This window comes from Hemicordylus capensis, chromosome 2 (genome assembly GCF_027244095.1).
Source record: "Hemicordylus capensis ecotype Gifberg chromosome 2, rHemCap1.1.pri, whole genome shotgun sequence".
In the NCBI taxonomy this organism is placed as follows: domain Eukaryota; kingdom Metazoa; phylum Chordata; class Lepidosauria; order Squamata; family Cordylidae; genus Hemicordylus; species Hemicordylus capensis.
In genome coordinates this window covers 94,275,086-94,295,430 of record NC_069658.1, presented here as the reverse complement: position 1 = coordinate 94,295,430, position 20,345 = coordinate 94,275,086, and the positions used below count along the sequence as shown (strand labels likewise).

General features: G+C 44.0%; 1 protein-coding gene across 4 annotated transcripts in view; it reads right to left on the bottom strand.

The window, feature by feature from the left end:
- The window catches only part of LOC128346077 (protein FAM240B-like), a 30,684-nt gene extending 10,577 nt beyond the window's left edge, over window positions 1–20,107 (bottom strand). For 2 of the 4 annotated variants that reach the window (XM_053298965.1, XM_053298968.1), the window contains exons 1-2: window positions 19,950–20,107; window positions 723–865 (exon numbers count right to left, since the gene is read on the bottom strand). In XM_053298965.1, the coding sequence (XP_053154940.1) occupies window positions 723–865; window positions 19,950–20,006 (200 nt within the window). In that variant the 5' untranslated portion in view covers window positions 20,007–20,107. The other 2 variants (XM_053298967.1, XM_053298966.1) reach the window with 2 other exon arrangements.
- Between the last annotated feature and the right edge of the window lie 238 nt (window positions 20,108–20,345).

The following is a 20,345-nucleotide window of genomic DNA, read 5'->3' as shown; positions in this document are numbered from 1 at the left end:
ACCCTCTCTCTCTCACTGTGAGAGAGAAATTAGGCAGTGAAAGCTCTTCCTTGGTTCTGCACCCTGCCTCCCACAGGCTCTGGAGATGGTACACTCAACAGACAATGAGCTACTCAGCTCAGTTCAGCACCCCCTTCATGTAGAGCCACTCAGCTCACCCACACCTCAGGCTAGCTCTAGTCTGCCTACATCGAACTGTCCTGGAGAACAGATACAGTCATCCCTTGCCAACCGCGAGGGTTCAGTTCCTGCAAAACCACACTGTTGGCAAATTCGCAGTTGGCGAGGCAAAGGACAGCAAGGTCAGCAAGGGTCACCAAGAGGAATGAGCAGATCGAATCTCTGAACCCCCACAAATTGCTGAAACTCCCCCCCCCCAATTACTAAAAAACCTTGCCAACTACAGATATTTGGGTTGGTAAAACCATGGTTGGCAAGGAATGACTGTACAACAGATATTTATATATCACTTTTCAACAAAAGTTCCCAAAGTGGGGAAACAGTCCTATATGGATCATCTGTCATCAGGCAACAGTGTCTTGTCTGGAGCATCATTCTTCTGTATTTTATTATTTTTTGTTTAACAATTGCCCAAAACACAAGTCTCTGGGCGGTTTACAACAAAACAATAAAAACAACAGATAAAACTATTAAAATGTTACCACAATTAAAATTCAAAACATGTATGAAATGAAACACCAAATACAAAACCATATACTCACTTGGTCAGGGCACTTTTTTGTTTGCGGTCTTTTTCAGCTTCCAGGTACTGAGTTTGTTTCTCAATTGTCTTCTCCCAGAAGTTTTTCAGCTCTCCAGTTTCACAAGCAAGTACTTCAAGGCGAAAGTACTGGCTGTTCATTTCCTGTCAAGGAAAAAGACAAAGCCCCTCCCCGCAATTAGGAGTTAACATTTTCCCCACTCTTTACTAAGTTCATGCTGTGGCCTGCTTTTCAATGTAGATTCATTTTTCATTCATAAATCTATAGCAATTGCAGTTCATAATTGTTCACCTAGCAGTGCCCATGATAAAAAATACATTTCAGTTCCATATAATTGTTGCTGTGACCTTTTAGATCAAAACACAGAACATTATTATTATTACATTTATATCCCGCTCTTCCTCCAAGGAGCCCAGAGCAGTGTACTTAGGTTTCTCCTCACAACAACCCTGTGAAGTAGGCTAGGCTGAGAGAGAAGTGACTAGCCCAGAGTCACCCAGCAAGTATCATGGCTGAATGGGGATTTGAACTCAGGTCTCCCCAGTCCTAGTCCAACACTCTAACCACTACACCACACTGGCTCTCACTGTACTCACAGTGTATTCACAGTATTCACAGAATAAAGTTATTGCTCTCACTTTAACCTATTAATGAAGACATTTTGTGGCATCCATAAATTAAGAGACGTAATGGGACATTTGCAAGGAATTTTAGAGATAGCAATTATTTTATTTATCTATCTATCTATCATATTTGTATACAATCTGACATTATACACTGTTTGCGAAGTTTGCATCCCTAGGCAGTGTACATAAGTTAAAATACAACAAATATTAAAACAGGATGCAACGATTAAAACAATGATATAAAACCAATTAAAATTAATTAAAAGCCAGAGAAAATAGGTGCATCTGTTTTTGCAGACAGCAAAAATATAATTGATTACAAAGGACCTTACATGAAAAATAATTTGAAGGAGCTTAGTTCTCAGTTCAGAGTCCTGTTCACAGCTTTCCCCAAGCTGCCCAGCATCCGGTGAGGCATCCAAGACATCCTAACATCTATTTGGGGTTTGCATTATTGTGTTCGGAAATTTCTCATGACAATACAAAAATCATAACTAGAGAAATGGGTTAGCATTCAATTGATTAATCTTCCCTTTCCAGTCAAAAATGAGCTGCCACATACAAGAGCTATTCACATGAAAATTTGGGCAGGCAGGTGGGTGGGCAGGCTATGAAACCTTATCTTCCCCCCAAGATGCAGGGGGCGGGGAGTGCAGGTGCGGAAGCCTGAAATCGGCCATCTGCCTCATTTGGAGGAAGGTGGGCTGAGGAAGGAAGGCTTTTGCTGCCTTCTCGCCAACTCTGTCCCTCCCTCCCTCCCTTGGCCAGTCACTCACTCACTGGTGAGGTGAGTGCTCTGCTTTCAGTCTCCTTTAGCTGCAGCACACCCATCCCTCCTAGCGAGCCTGCCCCTGCCCCTGCCCCTGCCCCAGGCAGAGCAGCTCAGCAACAGCAGCCATTTATGTCACATTGTTGGGGAGGTGGGAGAGCTCTCGCTGTCATCCCGCTCCATCACCGCTCAGTGGCGGCTTTAAAAGTTTATCTCTATCTCTATCTCTATCTCTATCTCTATCTCTATCTCTATCTCTGTCTCTGTCTCTATCTATCTATCTATAAAGTGATAAAAAAGCGGGGAAAATTGAGTCCCAAACAGGATGAGGATTTCTCCCCAGGAATGTGGGACATCCCACACAGTGGGGGACAGTTGGCAATTCTAAGCTATAATTGAGCAGATGGGTTCAAAAAACCCAGCCTCCCAGCTTATGAGGGCCCCCCAGCTCTACCCCTCCCTATTTTCTTTACTATCTCCCTCACTCTGAGGAGCCACCAGGGAGAGGAGCAAACATGGGCCCCCTCTCCTTTAGCGACACCCCTGGCTCCTGGTGCCTCTTGCAGAATCCCACTTTCCTGCTTCTCACTTCAGCTGCACACTCAGCACTTTGATGATCTCAACCACATTGGCATATAGTCTGTTTGGCTTCAGTTCCGTTTGCTGAACTCTCCCTCCACACTGAAGGCACGTAGCCTCTCTAAAGGGGAATCCTTCCCCCACTCAGCATTGCAAAATGTAGAGCTGGCAAAAATGGTGCCCACAAGCTTTTAATACTGGATCTTGTAAAAAATTCCTTGCAAATGGATTGTCATTTCAGCCTTAAGCTTCTTCCTGGGAGCAGCCATGACTCAGCCATCACAATTCAAAATTACTGCAGATTACTAATAGACTAATTTTCTATCCCTTCGAACACTTAGCAAACAATGTATCTTCAGTCTGTATGTACCTGCCATTCCCCCCCCCCCCCCACGATTTCTTCAAAACCTAAAATTAATAATTCACATGTACTTTATTTCTAAAAGGGGAATTGAAATATGTTCCCAAACTGTACAAGTACCTGATTATGTTATTATTCCGTATTATTTGAACTATTCATAATTAAAATATTTGATGATGTCAAGGGCAGCCAAGGTATCTGGATGAAAGCAGAAGAACGAAGGGACAGCAACCAGGCTTTTAAATGCGTAGAATGCTACAGAGGGTGGCAGTCAATGAAAAGAGGAGAAAAGGGACAGTTAACAATTAGGAGACCAACTGAAGTGAAGGCAGGGGTGTAGCTCTCATTGAGTGGATGGGTTCAAATAACCCAGGGGCCCCCAGCTCCACCACTCCCTATTTTCTTCATTCTCCCCTCACTCCGAGCTATGCCCCTGGGTGAAGGAAAGAGACAGTGGAAAAAGAGAAGGGAAAGAAAGGGAAAGAGAAGGAAAGACAGCAGGAGGATTTACACGATCACCACCTAGTAAGTAAGCTGGGAACCTCCAGTTTCCTTCCCAGGGAACACATGCTCCTGGTGGGCATGTTATTGACTACTCTTATTTATTTGTTATTTCTCTGTGTGAACTGCCCTGAGCCATTTTTGGAAGGGTGGTATAGAAATCAATCAATCAATCAATCAATCAATCAATCAATGTAAGTTGTATGATGCTGCCAACCACTGGTTCCCATGCTGGATTTCCCAAGATTTTCCTGATATTTGCCTGACTTCTGTAACCAAGATTTGAAGTTGGGCAGAGAATCTTGATTGAATCTCAGTAACCCTGCATAGGAAATGGTAGTTGGTGGCTTCACACAACATAACTCTCGAGCACATATATAATTGATGGGAACTGTAAGTTCCTGGCTTAGTGATCTGGTGACAATCATGTGAACCCACTCAGAACGGGAGAGACAGCAGTGAGCTTTTCTTCCTGACCAACTGAGAGCATCTAATTCCAGTCAAAACGGATGTGATATATTCAGAACTGCTTCTGACAGTCAACAATTGTGAGACAAAATTTTATTGTATTGAAAATCCCCTGGGGATTTAGAAATTTGATCCTGTCAGGAAATTAAAAAGGATCTGAACAATAGTCTATCTACCATGTTATTATATCTACAAAGATCAAGGAACCACAAAGCATATTCAGTATCTTAAAGTGCATATCTATGGACTGTGTGAAAGGAATTCAAATGCAATCCAGTTTGGTTAAGGCTTTGTTGGTATTAATAGTTGATATGGTACTGTTACTTTAAAAAGGAAATCCTAGTGGAACTCTGGGAAAAGGAAGGAAAAACCCTCAAAATAGTTCTAGTATTGGCCTAGGCCAGTGCTTCCCAACCAGGGTTCCTCCAGATGTTGCTGAACTACAACTCCCATCACCCCCCACTACTTTTTATTTTGATTTGGGATGCTGGGAGTTGTAGTTCAGCAACATCTGGAGGAACCCTGGTTGGGAACCACTGGCCTACACAGAGAACAGCAAGCTTGTAAAAGTATCTGCTGGGCTGTGAAGAAATAAAGGTTTGGGTCCCTGCTCCCCATAATCTCCTTGCATTGTGGTGTAACAAATACAAGAATCATTATCAAATTGATTGCATTATTATTATTCACATTTTGTATCCCACTCTTCCTCCAAGGAGCCCAGAGTGGTGTACTACACACTTAAGTTTCTCCTCACAACAACCCTGTGAAGTAGGTTAGGCTGAAAGAGAAGTGACTGGCCAAGAGCCACCCAGCCAGTATCATGGCTGAATGGGGATTTGAACTCGCATCTCTCTGGTCCTAGTCCAGCACTCTAACCACTACACCATGCTGGCTCAAAGCTTGGAATTTAAGTATCTGTACATTTAATGTTAATTTCTTTCTTGTTTCCCACTCATTACTGTTACCCCCTTTTTATTCTTGTCTTATCTTCTTTAATATAATAACTGAACTAGTAAGTTTATTTATTTCCTTCTCTCTCTTTTTGGTATCCAGATTGTTCAAGGGAATTATATCTCATCAGGGACCCAGAGGCACTCTAATCCCCGGGCCCTGGTCTGTGGCTGCTGCGGTGTGAGAAAAGCAGTCGTCCCTCCTGCTGGTGGCCAGAGTGACCACTGGGCCTGTCCGTTCAGCCCAGCAGCTCTTGCTAACTGTGAGGCGCTCCTGTTCAGTTGAAAGAGATCATCGCAAGCCCGTGATGCCCTCAGGGGGGGGGGAGAACTGCTCAGCTCATGCCCCAGCAGCCACCCTTGGCCGCATGGCAGCTGAAATTAAAAAAACAACAACCACACACACACAAAGGTTTGGCACGGCAGGAGGTCCCCAAAAGTAAATTTCAGGGGGCCTTGCGGGGGGGTGTGGCTTGCAGGAGGGGCTTGCAGCAGGGGTGGTCCAGGTGCCAAAATTACCTAGGTGCGCCCCTGCAGGGACCTATAGCACTTACAAATATGGTGACCAGGGAATGATAAAACCATTCTAAAAAGATAGGGCCCAGTTCCCTCTCCACAGAAATAATATTTTCCACTCTACAGAAATAAACCACCTAGGACCTCTAATTAGGGTTTCATCCACCTTAGGAAGACTACATCAAAAAAACCCACAATGACTGCGGACAGAGGCCATTCCAGTCTAATAAGAGCACTTTCAGTTAATTATCAAGTACTGTGAGCTAATCTACAGGGAACATTTGGAGAATCCTGTCTTGGATTTGATAACTTCCTTGTTCCTCCACCCGTTTTTCTATTATACAGACCTTTTGTCTTATGAATACACTTTGCAAACCAGCGCTCTGATTAGTCTCCCAGAATGCTTTAGTTTGTCTGAAAATCATTTTTGGAAAATTTGTAGAAGAATGTATTTGTTTCACCACAGGGTATTACAAAATATTTGTTGCAGGGTAGGGAGACAATAGTCAATACACTTTTCTAGTGATGCTCATTTATTTGCTACAACAAAACCATGTTTATGAAAATATATTCTAGGTCAGTACAGTAGTCTTCACAATCAGTAGTGCAGGGAGGCCAACAGTGGCCCAGGTTCAGCCCACCGCCCCGTTTGCGAGCAAAATCTGGCCAGCGCCACTTTCAGCCACACAGCTCCCTGCCACGCTGCAAATGTGGTGCTGGCCAGATTTTGCTCGCAAACGGGACGCACGGCCCCATTTGTGAGCAAAACCATGACCCCTGCATCTGATATCAGATGTAGGGAGTGTGGCTGGGACATGGGGTGTGGCCCCTGAGTGAGGCCGCCTGGGTTCTTTTAACCAGTTTGTGCTATGGTGGCTCTGCCCATGTTCCCAGTGTTTCAAGCAGTGGTTACCAGCAAATAACCGCCAATGTAAGAGTCATTTCCCACCAGTGCTGAGCTTTTCTCAGCACCAGAGGAGGGCTCTTTCAGAGAAATAAAGCCCTGTCAAGCTCCAGAGCCATCTTGGAAGACATGCATGGGATGTATAGCCCTTTCCCCGCAGGGAAAACTTCCCAATATTCCAAGATGGTGCTGGGTCTCAAAAGGGCCCTCTTTCTCTTAAAGAAGCCCCAGTAGTGCTAGGAAAAGTGCAGCATTGCATAATGGGAACATTTGTCTCCATACGGTTCCAGAGGGATGTACAGAGAATTTGGCTTTGGCTGAAGCTTTGCACAAGCCTAATAAACAATTCTTCAGGGAGCCACCCTTATGGTCTGTGGAAGCCGCCACTGGCTCCTGGGCCATGCAGTGAAGAACGCTGACTAGGTGGTAATATTGCTGGAGGATTAGAACTAGCTTGACAAAACTGTAGTTTGAGAGAGAGAAAAGACAATCTTGGGACCAAGGATAATAAAATTGGGACTCAGGCAGAAGACCATTCGATTAGGAGATAAATTGTTGCTGACTGTGCACCAGAGACCCTTAAATGGCTGCAGCAGGTTGCACCTATGGCTTTATATGAAGAAACATATTGATTTTTCAGTTAATCACTGCAATATTTAGCTTAATTTCATGTGGGAGCAAGGAAGGTTAATATTTATCCATGATGATACTGAATTGCACAATCATATTCTATTAAAAAGCTATAATTTCTTTAAAAAGGTTAAGTCAATGGACCTATCTGCTGTTTTATTGCACTTCCCTCTGGTAGTCACTTCAAGGCAGAATATAATTTTATGACAGTCCGAAAAATACCTATGGGAGTGCATTTTATCATAAAAGAACAAGAATATATCAATTGAAGATTGGCTAGTTGCTTTGCAACCAAAAAGTCAGAAAATATAGTTCTTTATAGAAAATGTTTACCACAGAATATCTTTTCAGTTTATGCCTATGTGCCCAGGACTTAGAAATTTGCATGGCTATGCTCACATTGCAAATTGTGGAATATTACCTCTAATGTAACACATACTATGGAATCCTGCTAAGATAGACAATAAATATGGGTGAAAAAAGAGGTCAACGCTTGTTAATAAGGATTAAGCATTTTATATTTTGCCCAGAAACGTATTGGTAGCCAGTGTAGTTCTTTTAAAATAAAAGTAATGTGGTCTCTTTATGTTGCCCTGGAGACCAGCCTGGCTGCCACATTCTGCACTTGTTGCAGTTTCCGGACTATGTATAAAGGCAGCCCAACACAGAACTCATTGCAGTAGTCAAGCCTGGATGTTACCAGCACCACGGTTTTAAGGGCATTTATCTCGAGAAATGGACATAGCTGGTGTATCAGTCAAAGTTGATAAAAAGTACTCCTGGCCACTAGAATACTCCTGGGTCCAGAAGTATTTCCAGATGACATGCCTATGCTTTCAAGGGGCATGTAACCCTATGCAGAACAGGCAGATCTAAGCCACTTCCTAAGTTCCCACCTCCCACAATGAGTACCTCTGTCTTGTTTGGATTCAACTTCAGTTTGTTCTCCCTCATTCAGCCCATATTCCAGGCAGGCATTTAGGGAGGTTAAGCCATTTCCTGATGAAGTTGATATGCAAACATAGATAAGGTCATAAAAGCCTTTGCAAATAGCTTGAACAAAGTATTGTGTACACAGAGGAATTTGGATCTGGATTTAGGTTTGAATTTGGATTGAGGTTCATTTTTTCTCATATTCTTCTGCAAAGTGGCATGTGCCCACAAAGTGGCATGGGAATGGGGTTGTAGCTTAGTGGCAGAGCATCTTTTACATGAAGAAGGTCCCAAGTTCAATCCCTGGCATCTCCAGGTACGGCTGGGAAAGCCTCCTGCCTTAAACCTTGGAGAGATGCTTCCAGTCAGCGCAGACAATACTGAGCTCGGTGGACCAGCGGTTTGCATGGTATAAGGCAGCTTCATATGTCCCCATGTCAGAAATAGGCCTTCCATGAGCAGAAAAGGCTTTCTGTTAGCAGAAGGATACTTTGGGGTCCAAACCACGGACAGTGAAAGCATATTAAAACAGTGTCTATGTGTGAAGAAATGGTCAATGATCCATTGCAGGGTTTCTTAACCTTGGCCCCCCATATGTTTTTGGACTACAACTCCCATCACCCTCAGCCACAAAGGCCATGTCTGGGGATGATGGGAGTTGTAGTCCAACAACATCTGGAGGCCCAAGGTTAAGAAACCCTGATCCATTGCGTAAAGCAAAGATTTTAATGCAGATAGAATAAAATGAAGATACATGTAGAATGACCTCTGGTGTTTCTATCAGCTTATCACCCCTTGGTTCAGCACATGGCTCCTGCAACCTCTTCTCATCCCAGAAGAAACCAGTGTTTACCCCTATCTTCTGTCTCTCTTCCGTCTCATAAATCTCATTAGTCTTCCCTTCCCTTCTGATCATGGCAAGAAAAACAAAGCTGGGAACTACTAATCTTAATCTAAATTAAATTATTGGACTGGAAATTTAAAGATCCTGTATGTCAAGAACTAAAATAAACTCTTTGAAGTGGTATGTTGTTATCAAAGGGTGGAATCCAAATAGCTGCTTTTGGCAAGCCCAGCAGCTTGTGCCTGCCCAGCAGGACTGTTGACGTATTCTTTTAGAACAAGCAGACTGCCCCTCCACTGCGCAGCCATATCATCAACTAACGGATTCTGGAACTCCACTCAGTTTCATAAACGGCTTGCACCTTGTCAGGGCAGATAGCTGTTTGAGAAACAGCAATCCCAAGCCCACTTTGGCATGCAGAACTAATGGTAATTTTGAAGATTTTACATCCTGGCCAAAGTCTCCATATGATCTTTTAGCAGCTCTTTCTGTTTGCACTGGAAGAATGACTTGCTTTGCAAAATTAAATGTAAATGTTGTTATACAACCAAAGAATGTGTATTCAGTGGCACACCTAGGTAGTTTGGGCACACGGACCACCTCTGCCCCGAGGCCCCCCCCCCGCCACCATGAGCACCTTCCACCACTGCCATGAGGACAGACCCAGCTATAAACTCAGAAGACTCCCTCTCAGCATCCCCACAGCCATTCCTCCCAAGCTCCACTGCAAGAACCTCCCCCACCCTGCCTTGCTTTTTCCATTCTCTCTCTAGTCTTCCCCTCCCCAGGAAAAAGACAGGGAATTTTGGAATGGGGGGGAAGGATGGAAGCGGAGTGCCATACATCTCCACCGCCAGCTCCATTCCCTGCATACTTGGCTTTCTGCAGGATACGTGAAGCGAGGGAGGGGGCTTGCCAGCCAAAGGGTATGAGCTCTTTGCACGAAGGGGGGCATGCAAAGATCCCCAAACAACTCTTCCCATCTAAAGGGGAATTTAGATTGAGGACACACAGCTGATTGTGCTCGGTGGCTACATCACAGTGGTGGATGGTGGTAGCCTCCGCTAGCCCGGTTTCCAACAATCGTGAGAACCACTGGGCTTGGCTGTGAGCCCGGTGGTTCTTGAGTGGGTAACCTGCTCAAGTAGCCCGCCCCTTAAATTGGGTTTGCGGAGTGAGCGCTCCACAAACCCGGTTCTTTTGATCGTGAGTAGCCACGGTGCGGCTCTGCGCCATGGTTACTCATGAGTAGACCCCCGGCTTTTCAGCCTCCCAGCTCGGGGGTCTCACGCAGGGCATACTGGTGCTTCCGGGGGATGCGTGGCCCCCAAACTCCCCAGCCCCCGCCGGCTCCGTCACGGAGCCGGAAATTGTGTGGGCGGGCAATCCGGCTGCCCAGAGCTCCCGCCCTGATCGTCGGCAGGGAGGCTAAGCCCACTCTCCCCGCTGAGCTTCCCAAACCAGGTCTCACTAAGTGTGAGACCCAGCTCATGATGTCTTTGGTTGGCACACACATTACTCGACTCCTCCTGTCCCCAGCCCAAACACACAGATGTGCTTCACTGAGAACAGCACTGAACTGCCAACCTTATGAGTAATTCTAGCCGGCATGTGTGTGGGTGGGGTGAATCGAGCAGGCATTTCACCCGTGGTGGCAGGGGCAGGTGGAGTGGAAGCAGCCTCTGGGCCTGGCCGATTGGCCCAGTGGCCCTTGAGAACTGTGAGGCGTTCCAACATGCCTGCACAGTTTGAGTCGCTCTATTTCCCAGTCTTTCCATCTGAGATCCTTTAAAGCAGTGGTTCTTAACATGGATGTTGCTGAACTAGATGTTGTTGAACTAGAATTCGCAGCATTGTGGCTGGGGACACTGCGAGTTGTAGTTAGCAACATCTGGTGGATCCCATGTTAAGAATCATGCTTTAAAGGGAGATACCAGAGACTGAACCTGGGTTCTTCTATATGCAAACAGAGCACATGTTCACTGAGCCATGATCCCTCTGTAAACTGTAATAACATTAATATAACATCAGTACCAGTTCTAAAAGGATTGTGGGTAATAGCATATGGGACAGGATATATGAACGGCCAAGTAATATTCACCTCTTGTCAATCATTTGGCTGCTTACAAATCCCACATGACAAAGGAAATGGTGAGGAGCATGTTAGAAAATTGGAATTGTAACTGTATTCAGGTGATAAACATTGCTGTATTCAGGAACCTTAAATCTGAGACAGTGTGTAGACAGTAATGTTTTGTTAAACTATGTGAAATGCTTCAAGTAGTCCTCCTGTAAATCTCTGGGGTTAGGACTGACCTGAGCTGGCCTGTTACAGCTGCATTAGTTCTGACTGAACGAGATTTAATTTAAGCCTGTGGTGACAAGCTTCCTAAAGGACAACAATGAGAAACTTGCTCCTAGGCAATCATTTCTGACATAGCATCGGCTGTAAACAGGCCAAGCAGATGCGCCGGCTGCCAAATGAAAGAAAACTGGATGGACTTCAGAAAGTGTTTTTACTACGCAAGATAACACAGGAAGCCTTATTTTTAGATTTAATCATATTAGAGTGCATTGATTATTTTTAGATTGAATTTGTGAAGGTAGGCCTCATAGGGACAAGAAAACTATGTTACCAAAGAGGGTAAATGGAAATTTGGAAATGCCACTAATGCTGTTACTGGGGAAAGCAAGATAGATCAAGCATCAGCATCTTGATTGCATTACTACACGATCAGAGGAAAGAAATAGAATATAGGCACTTCTTTTTGGCGCTTACAGCCAATCCAAACATACAGGTAGCTATGCAGAAGAGTTCTTATCGGACTGTACCATTTCAGCATTGTTTTTATGGGACCATACCTTCTCCAGAAGCACAAGAAGGACTGGTTGCTTGAAACCTCTTTACACATGGAAAGCAAACACATGGAAAGAAGGCTTGTATTATTTTCGATATGCAGGAGATGTTGACATGGGAGCACATTCATACAAATGGTATGTACCACAAGGCAGCGGTGGTACTTTGCACACAAATAGAAAAGTCTACAGAGCCATGTACCACCAGCTTTACCACAAAGCACCACCAATGGTATTCATACCACTAGATGAAAATCATTGCCATTGTCTATATGTATGGCAGGGAATCTCAATGTGTGGGTTCCCAGAGGTAACTGGACTTCAACTCCCATAATTCCCAACCAGAGGCCACTGGGGCTGGGGATTATGGGAGTTGAAGTCCAATAACATCTGGGGACCCACACGTTGAGAAACCCTGATGTATGGCATGCCTCAGGTAGTGTTAGTCTTCTTCTGGTCCAAATGTTTGACAGGACCAAAGCAAGCCCAAGGTGACTGAGATGTGCAGTATCGGCAGCTACTACTCATAATGGTGTTGTTGTTGGTGGTGGTGGTGGTGATGATAAATGTAGATCAGGCAGATTTACAGAAAACTACCCATAAACTACTGGAGATGGTAGGAGGCAAGCCAAGGTTTAAGGACATGTAATGTGAAACTATTATTTTGTAGATTGTGTGACCTTCTTGCCAATGTCAAATGAGTGACATAATTTCGGCTACAGGTACTACGTCTTATTGTTTTTTGTTTTAAACAGAGGCCGAAGAGTGCTTCTAATATACAAATATAAATACGAATACAATAAGTATTTATATACCGCTTTTCAACCCAAGTCCACAAAGTGGTTTGCATACAGAAATTAAATAAATAATTAATTAAATGGCTGCCTGTCCCCAAAGGGCTCACAGTCTGAAAAAGAAACATAAGAAGACACCAACAACAGCCATGGGAAGGATGCTGTGCTGGGGTTGGATAGAACCAGTTTCTCTCCCCCTGCTAAATAAAGAGAAGCACCACTTTTAAAAGGTGCATCTTTGCTCAGTTAGAAGGGAGAATATAAGCTACAGCAACCATCAGGCACACTGGATCAACACAGCTGACATCTGCAAGCCACATGGGAATCCAGTGTTGATTGCTGCTAGTCCAAATGGACTCACAGGATTATATGGATGTTCTGGGTTCTACTATGTATCTCCTCCATAAATAATATTCATATATTTGCATGTACATTTGACAAGCAAGTGAACTTCACAGCATGAACCAAATGGCCCTGATCCAGTAGTGTTAGACATGCTTAAGCCCATTTAGTTCAATGGGATTATGTGTGCCTGAACTCTGCTGCAGTATAGCAATTCAAGAAATCACTTGTAGTCCAATGTCAGCTAAAGGAAAGCTGTTTATAAAGCATGATTGCATCACACTTTAAATCAAATGGCATTCTGTTTAGAGGTTTTGAAATATGAGTCATTAGGATCCTAAAATTATATCCTACTAGCCGACCCTGCACAGAGCAACTGTGCAGCGCTTTGGGGCCAGCTGTTTCCCCCTCCCTCTTCCTCCTGCCCCATCTCTCCTCTGTTCCACTTTCCTCCAGCCCCATGCTCTCCAGCCCTCCTCCCCTTCCATTCCTCCCCACACACAGAGCTGTGGTGGGTGGCCAAGAAGGGCTCCGCTGCCACCGTTTTTTCTCCCTCCCATCCACCTGCCACCGGCGCCGGTTTTCTCTCTCATCCCTCCACCCTCCCGCCACCACCGCTTTTCTCTCCCCCTGCCTTCTGCCCACCACCACCTTTCTCTCCCCCCGCCTGCTGCCCACTGTGCACCGCCGCCTTTCTCTCCCCCCGCCTGCTGCCCACCGCCAAATCTTGGGCACGCATGTCCCAAGAGAATTAAATATATAGATGCCATTATTTTAATAATGCTCAAGTCTCTCTCTCTCTCTCTCTCTCTCTCTCTCTCTCTCTCTCTCTCTCTCTCTCTCTCTATATATATATATATATACACACACACACACACAGTGGGTATAGGAAAGAATCACCCCCTTTGATAGACCTTAAATTCTGGTTCCCTTACATCCTGAAATGAAAACACAAAGAAAATTCCCTTCACCAGCTGTACTTATCCAATGCAACCTATAACATCCAACTGAAAAACATCACAATTACAGTCCAGAAAAAGTGTCAGAAATAAAAAACAAGAATTACTGAGATTGAAAAAGGATCACACTCCCCCCCCAATGTCAATATTTTGTTGAACCACCTTTTGCTTTAATAACAGCCTTGAGTCTGTTGGGATACTTCTCTATCAACCTTGCACATCTAGACGGAGCAATATTTGTCCACTCCTCCATACAGAACTGTTCAAGTTCGGTCACATTGGAACCCGTTGGCCCAATGGTGGCTCCGCCTCTGGGGAAAGCGGGCTTTACCTGCTCTCCCCGCCAAACCCTTTATGGCTCTCCACTGTGTTCTCGAGCTCTACATGAGTAAAGCATTCAAAGTGGGTATGGAAGTCCCACCTGCAAAGGAGGTGTCCCTGATTTCTTCTGATTTCAACCCCCATCTTATTTTCAGCCCCTGCATCACATCAAACACTGTTCTGAGAGTTCCTTGGGCTTCAGGAGTAGATTCTTGGTGGGGGGGGGATGAAGCAAGGTGTTGGTGAGAAGACCCTTTCCCACAAGGGGAGCTCTGCTTGTGATTCTTAAAATCCTTATGATCCATTGCAGCAACGATGATGATCAGGCCACATGATGTTATGGACATCAGAGAAAGTATTGGAGACAGGAGTGGAGCTACAATGTGGCACTTGGGTTCAAGAACCTGTGCTGCCCTGCCTCCAGTGCCACCTCACTCATCTCTGGGGGTGCTTCGCTTGCCTCCCCTCTCCCGCTGGCCTGCCACTCCTGGGGCTGCTGCACTCCACTGCGCCCTGCCACTGCTCATCCCCCGTGACACTCTCCTGCCGTCCACCGCTGCTTCTAGCCCACCCCCAGTGACATGCTGCGTGGTTGGTAGGAGCAAACATTGCTGGGGGACAGCAGGCACTGCCACCCCTGCAATGTCCTTTAGTAGAGTGGATAAGGGCGGCCCTATCCTGAGCCCTGTGCCTTGCCCCATGGGGTTTTATGCAGTTTTATCTTTACTTAAAGTTGTTTAAAGTTTAATTAAAGTTGTAATTTGCATTTGCATCATTGCCTAGAGATGTACATCTCAGGTGGTATGAAATTATGATAAATAAATACAATCAATTGCTGCTGGTCTTTGATCACAATAAAGTCCATCCATCCATCCATTCCTCGCCCCTCCCCCGAGGTGGCTATTTGCTCATCTCTTCCCTGTGACAGAGCTCTGCTTTCCATTCTAGGCAGGCTGAGACAGTGGAGAGCAGCGGCCACTGGCAAGGGAGTCCTTCCTTGCTAGCTGGAGTGGATCTGTACTTTTGACTCCTCAGCACAGCTCAGCCTGCCTACAAGGTGAGGCAGCACTGCTCTGTGAAACTGGTGAGGAAGGAGAGGCTGGCACAGCTGTGAGTTGGCGTGCGTGTGCGCACGCACACACACACACACACACAGGGGCTGAGGGAGCTGAGACTGGCTCAGCCAACATCCTGCGTCAGGCTCTCCCGATGTGACTTGCAGCTGGTTTGCTAGACGGAGGACTTGCTTTCTCTCTTGCAAGGCCCATCAAAAGCAAGGTAGAGACAGCAAGTATACTGTTGCACCTGTATTCGGCTTGCTGATGTGGTGATGGCCACTAGCTTGGATGGCTTGGAAAGGGGCTTAGACAAAATTCATGGAGGATAGGTCTATCAATGGCTACTAGTCTGGTGGCTGTGGGCCATCTCCAGCCTCAGGGGCAGGATGCCTGCCTCTTAGTATTCTCTGCAATACCAGTTGTGGGGAACAACAACAGGAGAAAGGGCATGCCCTCAACTCCTGCCTGTGGGTTTGCAGTGGCATCTGGTGGGCCACTGTGTGAAACAGGATGCTGGACTAGATGGGCCTTGGGCCTGATCCAGCAGGGCTTTTCTTATGTTGAGACTCTTCATACAAGAAGCCTCACCCTGGTACAGCTGCTTGTGTAGAGCACCGAGATCAGGGTTGACCTCGGCACTGCCCCACTGCATAGCCTGGGTTCCCCCACACCTGGCTATTACTGAGGGCAAGCGTGCCTTTCTACCCTGGTACTCACTCATATGTCCTTGGGCCTGCAGCCCAAGCAGCCACAGAGCCGGGCATCTAGACTGCCTGGCTTGCAGGGAAATTTCCCAATGCATTGTGCTCCAGCAAATGGGGAATGAGAACATTTAAAAAAAATAAATCTGTGAATAAAGAGCAGTGCAACTGCTCTTCAATGGTGTATTTCTCTAAGCACAATAGTATAATTAATTGCTTTGTATGGGCATTTGTAAAATATGCATGACCAGGAGCAGCACACATACCAAGAACAAAAGACTTTGCTGTGTTTTTTGTTCTGGTTTTTTGGCAGTGGAATTCTCTAGTAGTGTTTTGCCATGGAGGGTTTCCCATAATAGGGGTCGTTTTTCATGAAACCACAACATGATGATTCTGATGATTCTGAGAGTTATGCAAGGGAAGGCTTCTGACAGCTGCATTGTGTACAGTGATAGCTGTAGCATTACTATTATAGTTAATCCCTGGATACAATTCAGCTCAGGCATGAAGCTGGAGAGCAGCATCACTTTGATAAGGTCATGCACTGAGGTTTAGTTCAGTTATCCTTTCTCCTCTGGAATTGTTTGCTACAGCTAAAACAACACCACTTTGTCATTCTATCTCTTAACAAAGTCCAACAATCAAGGGCTGATCAGGGAACCCTTTTCATGCTTGAAACATTTCTTGGAATAAAAGGAATGTTATGTAAAAGACATAACATTCTTAACAGCAGTCATAGCAAATTCCTTACCCTCATGGATAGGCTTCACAATATGCATTGCTCACATACATACAGTATATGCAAACAGTATGCTGGATCAGCTTTCAGTTTTGCCTCTATGTTTATGCTACAGACATCGTTTAAAGTGGTACATAAGTTTCCATATGTATATGCATTCATTCTTCGCCTTATCCCCACACCCCGTCCCCCGTACAAACTACAAGCATTTTTTAAAAAGTGAACCGCCAAGGGAGGGATTTTTTGGTATGGGACGGAATATAAATGAACTAATTTTTTTTTAATTTTTACATTTATATCCTGCTCTTCCTCCAATGAGCCCAGAGCAGTGTACTACATACTTGAGTTTCTCCTCACAACAACCCTGTGAAGTAGGTTAGGCTGAGAGAGAAGTGACTGGCCCAGAGTCACCCAGATAGTTTCATGGCTTAATGGGGATTTGAACTTGGGTCTCCCCAGTCCTAGTCCAGCACTCTAACCACTACACCACGCTGGCTCAATAATAAATTATCTAAATAATAAATAGAAGTTGCAAAACTGTTCTGGGAATTTTGTGTGTGTGTGTGTGTGTGTGTGTGTGTGTGTGCGGGGGGCAGGGGAGATGTTGGTGCTGTCATGGACTCAACTCAAGAGGTGTTTGCTGTAGCTAGATTTCCCCTGACATGCTGGAGATTGAAGAACCATTTTGTTTTCAGAGGCAGCTCCAGAACAGTATTTTCAGGACAGCAAAGATTAAACCATCTCTACTAAACCTGTCTTCACCCCATTGTAGATCCATTAATTCCACTGAGATTGGCAGTACTCTGCAAAATGATTTCAGAATCAAATCATAAGGTTCACAGTCAGCTCAGAATATCATCATTGCTGCTATTCTTCAAACTCTTCTTAATTAGCTTTTCTCGTGCTTTGAATTTTATATAATTAAAAGAACTCAAATTTAAAGCCATTACAATAATTTTAAGCCCAGCCTGGAATAAATTTGACATCACCAGCAAAATCATTTGCACGCACACACACAAAAGTGGGACTTTCATCCTTTGCTGAAAGTTTCTTTTTTTTAAATCCTCCTCCTGCCTAGCATAGAAAAGACTTCATACTTTTGCATGGGCACAATTGATTCTGCATTGTGTAAATGTAACTATTTCATCATTTTTTTCTATATGTAAATTATGTTTCTCTACTGCCTTACTTGTTTTTTAAACTTGTAACCTAATATATTCTCTGTTTTGGTACATCTCAATGGGGTAAATGGTTAATTCAGAACCAATATAACGTAAACTAATATTTATGAAAATGTGCATAAGATTGTAAGATGACACTGGTTGAGCTCCTGGTTCAGAAGCAAGATGTCTGATGCAGCTGGGTTCTTCTTATGTTCCTAAATTCTTATGAGCTCAAATCTAATGAGTGCTGTAGATTTTAGAAGAAAGATACCAAGAGGTTTTTTAATGATGAGCACTTTTCTACTGAAGAATAAACAAGCTATTCTGGGAGGGGAGGGGAGGCACTGGATCACTGTAGCTCTTAAAGTTCATTGAGCCTTGTGTATAATAATTTGATGCTAGTTCTCAGAACCCTGGAGTGTTTTTGTAGCCTTGAATTCACCTTTTTGCATTCACCTTTTTGCATTTTTACTGGGAAATGTTATGGCTGCTATTGCTTTATTGTGGTTAATGCTGCTTTCTGTTTTTTAAGATTCTGAGATTTTACTGATGTAAAACAGTACAATCTATATATCAAAAACCATCCTGGAGCATTTCCAGATGGGGCTTTTAGTTCACTTCTCCGGAATGGAGATGTGTGTGTTCACATATCAGCCAGCTTTACCCCAAAGTCCCTGCGAGCTAACAGGGAGCACTCCAGACATGATTCGGGTTTTTCGTTGTGCGTTAGAGCATAGTCCGATTTATGTCTGGGGTAAAAAAAAAATCCACTTTTTGTGTCATTTTTTGTGGGGAAATTTGAACTCTCAATAAAACCTCACAGTAAACCCACAGTAAAGCCTGCTGTCTGGAAATGCTCCAGAAGACTTTGATCCCACATTGGTGGGATATATCCCATGTTGGTGGGATATGCTTTAGGAAAGAAGGAAGGAAGTGAGGAAGGAAGGAAGGAAGGAAGGAAGGAAGGAACTGAGCAACTCAAAGATATAACAACAGTTAGATGAATTTGTATGATCAAGGTCAGCTATGTGTACATCCATGTTCCAACAACTGCATGGGGAAATTAAGCACGATATGAGCCATAGCCAGAAAGATACAGTCAGAAGCTATTTTTGTGATCCATGTTTACATGAAGAAGAAAGCAGCTGAGAAAATACATATGTGGACCATATTTCAGAAATGTTGATTGAAGTGTGCCCTGGCAATGCCATATTTTCAAAATGTAGGTCTTGTACCTTTTGTTCACAGATTAAAAATTATATATTTCAACTGTTTTAAGAAAGCAAAACTTCAGGAAGATATTTACAATACAGAAACTTGTGATAAAAAGCAAATTCATAACAGCTAGTAAGCTTGGAAAATTTAAGAGATGTAGGCTATGATCCTAAGAATCACGCTACAATGAAACTTGGGACCAGCTCATACATATATGCTCATCATTTGATGACAGCAATTTCAAGTGTTGACTTGCATGTCTGAAACAGCCACCACAGATAAAACATCACATACTCTTATTTATGTTATTGTATTATACTGATTTATATACTACCCTTCAGTGAACATTATTGGGGCGGTTTACAAGACAATTAAAAAAACAAACAAGAGACAATTAGAGTAACATTGCATGATGCACACATACCTTCAAGGAGGTATGTTTGGAGGTGACTTGCTGAGTTTTTAGGCAGACAAATAGATTTAAATAATATACAATTCCAGAGGATAAAGTCAGAACTCTCCTCCCAACATCAGTTGTGAACAATTCCTGAAATGTTTTGAAGACATAAAATATAACATTTTTGCAGACATTGAAGTAGTGTGATTAATTTAACTATGTGGCATGTCAGTCTCTATTACACAGAAGCATTCTTAGGTATTTTGTCCACTAGCTGTGGTAGGGGATATAATCCTAAAATATCTCTTCTATGTCAACAGTATTAAGCTGAATCAGAATGATGTTGAACTGGGCAACTTTCCCTGGCTTTCTCTTACACTCTTAAGTGTATTGATAGAAACTAAGTGTATTTCTTCTAAAGCATTCAGCGGCACCTTTCATTTTGCTAAATACATCAGTGAAATGTAGGATCCAAAAGGCAGACAAAAACACCCTACTTACTTTTAAGATTGTTTCGATATGACACCAACAGACGACAACTATTACAATAATGGTCCTTGTTTCGGCGTAAGAGGTGCGAGAGCAAGAATGAAATACATACCTCTGTACTTTTATTTGATGTCGGAGGTGGGGGAGGGCAATATAAATCCTTCATCATATGAAGGCTATTTTGAAATAACTAGTAAACTAAACTCGTTTCCTGAACTTTGCAGCCCCCTGCCTGAGATAACCAGGAAACACAGCCCTCTTGAATGCTCCTGTCCCTCCTACATTATCAAATGCCAGAGAGAGCACGATGACCTTGAAAGAGTCTGGAGATATCAGGGACAATAAAGTGGGCACTCACTCTCCTCCTCTGAAGCTTGAAAAAATGCAAAGGACTCTTAGCGGCAGATAATGGTATGGTGCAGGGATGTAGCTATAATTGAGCTGATGGGTTCAAATAACCCGGGCCCTCCATCTCCTGAGAGGGGACCCAAGCTCCCTCCCTCCCTAT